The following is a 5,895-nucleotide window of genomic DNA, read 5'->3' as shown; positions in this document are numbered from 1 at the left end:
CCGAGGTTAGGCTAGACACTTACCGACACATGGGGTCGATTGTGCTGATACTACACTTTGCACTATGTGCAGACCTTGTAGCAGCTTTTGGACCATAGTGTGGAGGCTACCTTCAGTCCATGTGGAGATCCAAGGTAGACCTGCAGGAGTCTGCAGGCCCTGGCATCTCCTCTATTCCTATTTCTTGTTTCATTTTCTTTTTATTCAGAAACAATATATTGTCATTTTCTTCAGACTTTGTATGTAGTAAATCTTAGACCGTCTGTGATACTGTGACACCAGATTTGGGTGCTTTAGGTTTTAAGAGTTGTAATAGATGCGGATTTTAGATATTTAGTTGTTATCTTCCGCTTAATTATTTAAAGTTCCGTTGTTTTCATGGTATCGTCTTATATTTGTTTTAAAGAAATAATTGAGTAATGAAATAAGTAGTTAAATGATTGGCTTGCCTAGCTCACATAAATTGGTGCCATCACGACTCCCGAGGGTAGGAAATCCGGGTCGTGACATCTATTGAAGTAGGACAAGTATACCAAGACAAGGAAACAATTGCAACTACAATGAAATACTATTCTGTCATGCACAAGTTCCAATTCAGGGTTAAAAGATCCAGTGCTAGAAGGTATGAACATATGAATGGTCAAAGATCATTTTTTTTAATTTTGTAGTTTATTTGTAATTTTTTACTTCTTCAGTTTTTTCTTGTGATAATGTTTATCAGAATTGTAGATGAATTGTAGTTATGTTGTATATAGATTGTATAATGTGATCGTTTAAGCTAAAACAATTTTTTTTCTTTTTAAATCTACATTTTAAACCAATGTTTAAATTGTATTTATTTTGTAGCTACTGGCTGATATGTGTTGGTGAAAACTGTACATGGCACTTCAAGGCAACGAGCATAAATAATTCTGCAATGTTCAAGGTCATAAATTTCAACAGCCAGCACACATGCTCTTTAATGGATAATACATTCATACAACGCAAAACTACTGTCATGGTAGTTGGTAGCATGGTTATTCCAATATATTCTGATCCTAAGACAATTTACACACCAAAAGATATATAATTTGACATGTTGTCTAAACACGGCGTGAATCTAACCTACATGCAAGCTTAGAGAGCAAAGGAAAAGGCTTTACAGTTTTTGAGAGGTCATCATGCTAACTCCTACAGCAAATTGCCTATTTATTTGTATATTCTAGAGAAAACTTATCCGAGGTCTATAGTTAAATTGAAGAAGACGGACGATGACTGCTTCTTGTATGTATTTGTTGCGATTTGTACGTCAATCAGTGGTTGGGAATATTGTAGGTCAGTTGTAGTAGTTGATGGGACCTTCTTAAAGTCAACATACAGGGGAATAATTCTAACAGCTAGTACAATGGATGCAACAGGTATTGAAGTTTTATTGTAGAAATATTGTAGCTTGTATGTTTTTTGTAGTACTTGCAGATTTATTGTAGATATATTGTAAAAAAGTTTTAGTTTGTATATATATGTTTTCTTCTGCATTTTTCTTGCAGCCAATTAATTGCTTTTGCCACATAATGTAGGTACCATATTACCATTAGCATATGCTGTTGTTGATTCAGAGAATGACGCATCATGGAAGTAGTTTTTTGAGCAATTCAAACTCGCATATGGTGAAAGACCAAATATGTGTGTTGTTTCGAATCGGAATGAGAGTATCTTGAAGGTAACATCTATTGTTTATCCCGGCATGCCACATTATTCTTGCATGTGGCATATTTGGACAAATATACGGGCAAAGTTCAAGAAGGGACATCTTAAGTTAAGTGAATTACACTTTGCCACGGCACAGTCATACACCCTTGATGAATTTAGTGAAAGGATGTCAAAGATTTAAGAGATTGACCCCCCGTGTTAAAGCATACTTATACGATATTAGCTATCATAGATGGTCTCGAGTACATACTACGGTGAACAGAACTTGGACTATGATATCAAATATTGCAGAGTCGTTGAATGCTGTAACAAAATATGTAAGAGAGCTGCCGATAGTAGAACTATTAGAGTATATGAGGACCCTTCTTGAACGTTGGATGAAGGAAAAGTTATTGAAAGCAAAGGGTACATTCACATACCTTGGGTTTAAATTCAACAAAGAGTTGGATGACAACAGAACATTGTCGCACAAACTTAGAGTAAGATCTGATCATTTATTGAATCAAATTAATTTATACAGAACAATGTAGATATATTGTAGATATTTTGTATATAGTTTGAGTTTAACTGTATATGATTTGTTTTTTTGTTTGTAATGTAATCGTAGGTGAGGGCTTTAACAGACTACATCCATACAGTACTAGATGGTGTGAGGTGCTATATTATTTGTCTTGAAAATAAGAGATGTAGTTGTAGGCAATTCCAGCTTGACAAACTTCCTTGTCCACATGCTTTGGCTGCTTTAAGACAAAGGGATGAGTCTTTTGAACAATATTGTTCTCCTTATTACACAAGGGTGAACCTCTTGCGTACTTATGAAATACCAGTAAATCCCCTGCCTGATGAAAGCAAATGGAATGTGCCACAACATATAACTGAAGAAGTAGTAAATCCACCTAAAGAAGGAAAAATGAAGCCAGGAAGACCTCAAAAAGAAAGATACAAAACATATGATGAATAAATTCAAAGAAGTACAAGGTTTCATGTGGTAACTGTGGAGGAGAAGGGCATAACAAAAGATCTTGCAAGAATGCACCCAAAAAGAAATAAAATTTTATGTAGTTAACAGAATATTTCATAAAAAAATTTGGTGAGTTCTGGATAACAGATTTTGATGTGTAATTGTTGAGGTTTTTTAAGATCATAATGTAGTTAGTTAGGATTTTTCTGTATTGAGATAATACTTTCATAGAATGATTTGTTTATGAATGGTTTCTATATATATAATCTACAACTTTTTTACTATCTCTAGAATCTTTTACACATTTGTTAATGTGTTTTTGCAGCTTATGTACAATAAAACTACATAAAAAATACATTAATAGGAATTTACAAGAGTATCTACATTATAAATCAGTAGGAAAGTAGTTAAAAACTTAAAATATTGTAGATGAAGTATTGTTTATATTTAACAAATGAATATAGTAGAAATAAGACACATTGTTACATATAATCTACAAATTATCTACAAAGACAACTACAAAAAAACTACAATATCTGTAGCTGACATAATAGCTAGATTATAATTCAGGTAGAAAGAAGCTATATGGTGAAAATAATGTAGATCGGGTACTTTATACATTCAACAAATTGAATTTAAAAGCAACAAAATGTTTAGCTACTGATTTTTACACTTTATCTACAAAAAATAACAAAATAACTACATATTTTTCCATTGACAGAATAACTATATAAAAATTCAGTTGGAAAGGATTTATATGCTAAAAATAATGAAGATCAAGTACTGTAAAGATTCAACAAGTGAATATAAAACCAACAGAATGTTTCGATTTGAATTACTATACTGGATAAGAAAAAAAATATAAAGGCTATTATAATTGTAGCGCAAGTCTGCTACAATTAAAACAACAAAAATTGTTCAAAAACTTGTCTACCATCTTTCTTCTAAACTTGCATCAACTAAACAATTGTACTACATCCTCCATACAAAATATTACAACTACTTCTTCGTCCTCTGGACTCGTGTTTTCTCATTCAAAGCTGGTGCACCTTTTCTCCTTGCCAATTTGCCTGTCACCTCACTATCACTAATTTTCCCATGCTCCTGCTTCTTTCTAGCATAGTCCCAAAGTAGCGCTCCATAGCATCTACGGTATTGGTCAATATCAGAAAGGTCTTCTGCAGGAATTGATTACTCTCCAAGACTAACATACTCTGCAAAGGCAGCAATAAATACACTATAATCGCTGCAAAAGATAAAAAAATGTCAATATTTACCAAACCATCAGAAAATAAAAGGGTTAAATGTATAGAAAAAAGAAGATTCTTGTTATGGTGATCATTCTTTTTGCTGTGGTATCTCTCCGACGATCTACTGAATGTTAAGAGGGTCGGTAAAAGGTTTCTCAATGTATGCTTTTGTATTCTAGAAGTTGATGTCTTTACTCTTCCTATAAAAACCGGTGCATGACAAATACAAATGGATAATAACAGAAAACTTGTCGACATAAGATTCAACAATAGGGTGATTGCGTGAAGAGAACATGGAATCATACGCATAAAGACACCTTTCTGCAATGTCAAAAACAACCAATACCCAGTAGAATATTTCTACAATGTTAACGAGCATGATGACATAATCAACTTTATCCCATGCAACATTTACGAGTACTCTATCCCCCAATATATATTCTGCTACAACGTCCTGGGGTTTGACAATAGAAAACTTTTTTTCTTGAAGAGAATTTTGGAACTTTTCATAGATTTGATCAATCCTAGTCTTGAATAAACAATCTGTTATAGTAAACATGGTCTTGTTGTGGGGAACATACTTGCCTCTTTTCCTCAAGTAATACATTATAACATTAATATGCTGCAACAAAAATATATTGCATTTATACTACAAGTTATCTTCAAATAATTTACACAAAACTACAAAATAACTACAATTCATCTACAAATAGAATACAAAGCATCTACAATGAAAGTACAAATTATCTACAAATTATCTACAAAACAAATACATTGAATCTTACCGAGTCATTGAGGACTTGTCCTGGGTGTGCCAGGGAAAAGAACCACTCCTTCTTGTCAACCTTTTCCACTCCAAGATCCAACCATGGCTTAATTTGGTTGTCCTTTATAGAATACGCAGCCTTCCTCCTATATAAACAAATAGAAATTAAAATAAAAATGTTGCATGAAGTGGATGTGTAAAAGATGAATACTGGAATAAAAGTGTCAAATTGTGCAACCTAACCTCTTTGGACTTGTGTCGGTACCGTGGTATAACCACTTGTGTAATTGATCCAACAACTCAGGGTCTACATTGTGACCAATAACACTAGTAAATGGGTGCTTGAGGTGAAAAATTTGAGGTCCAACCGAGGTACTGCCACCAGAATTGTATAAAAGGAGAAATGGTGATCGTGCATGCTTTCCCGGCTGCCATGTTCTACCTTGATGCACGAGTGTTATTTCATCTTGTATAGGCTCACCGAACTTAACCAACTGGGAGAAGTTATCAGGCAGCTCGAAATCATCAAGCATAACCTCCTTCTTCTCACCTCAGGAGTCTTCTAAATCACCTATATTCACATACTCTGCCTCTTCACCTACATTGTCATCTTTCAGATTTTGCTGTTCTCTTTTAGCTACTACTGTCACTCCGTGAATTGGAGATTGTGCATGCATATCTTCCCTCTCTATAACACCATGTATATCTAAGATCATGCCCAGAACCTGGGCCTGGACGTAACACGGCACTCGGTGCCTGACTACATGTGACCGAGCGAACCAACTAGTTGGCTGAATCAACACATACTGATATACTGAAAGTCTGAATGATATAAATCAAAGTACGAAAATACTAATACAATTTCTGAAATATATTTGTAGCAAATATAGCTTAACATGAAAAACATGAGACTCTGTCTCACTGTTATTCTAGTCTATGAAGCCTCTAATGAAGTGTTGAAAATACTGACTGCCTGTAAATACTGAAAGACCGTAAAGTAATGATAATGCTCCGAAAGAACTAGGGATCACCAAACAGCTAGTACGAGAATCCTAGCACTCTGAATCATCGACCTGTAAATCATTACCTGCATCGTGAGATGCAGGCCCCGGGCAAAAGGGACGTTAGTACATTTGAATTGCACTGGTATGTAAAGCAACTGAAAGAAAGAATTATAAATGCTGAAACTAAAACTAAGCTGATAACTGAGAATTGATAATTGATAACTG

The 5,895-nt window shown here is 34.3% G+C and overlaps 1 protein-coding gene across 1 annotated transcript; it reads left to right on the top strand.

The window, feature by feature from the left end:
• Positions 1 to 1,961: 1,961 nt before the first annotated feature.
• On the top strand, positions 1,962 to 2,999 carry LOC107774161 (uncharacterized). Its single transcript, XM_016593640.2, has 3 exons — positions 1,962 to 2,168; positions 2,297 to 2,575; positions 2,976 to 2,999. The coding sequence occupies exons 1-3, from the start codon at positions 1,962 to 1,964 to the stop codon at positions 2,997 to 2,999; spliced, it is 510 nt and encodes a 169-aa protein (XP_016449126.2).
• Positions 3,000 to 5,895: the final 2,896 nt, after the last annotated feature.

Source organism: Nicotiana tabacum, chromosome 7, assembly GCF_000715075.1.
Source record: "Nicotiana tabacum cultivar K326 chromosome 7, ASM71507v2, whole genome shotgun sequence".
Lineage (NCBI taxonomy): Eukaryota > Viridiplantae > Streptophyta > Magnoliopsida > Solanales > Solanaceae > Nicotiana > Nicotiana tabacum.
The sequence above is the reverse complement of the archived record's forward strand: the minus strand, read 5'-3'. Positions and strand labels throughout refer to the sequence as shown.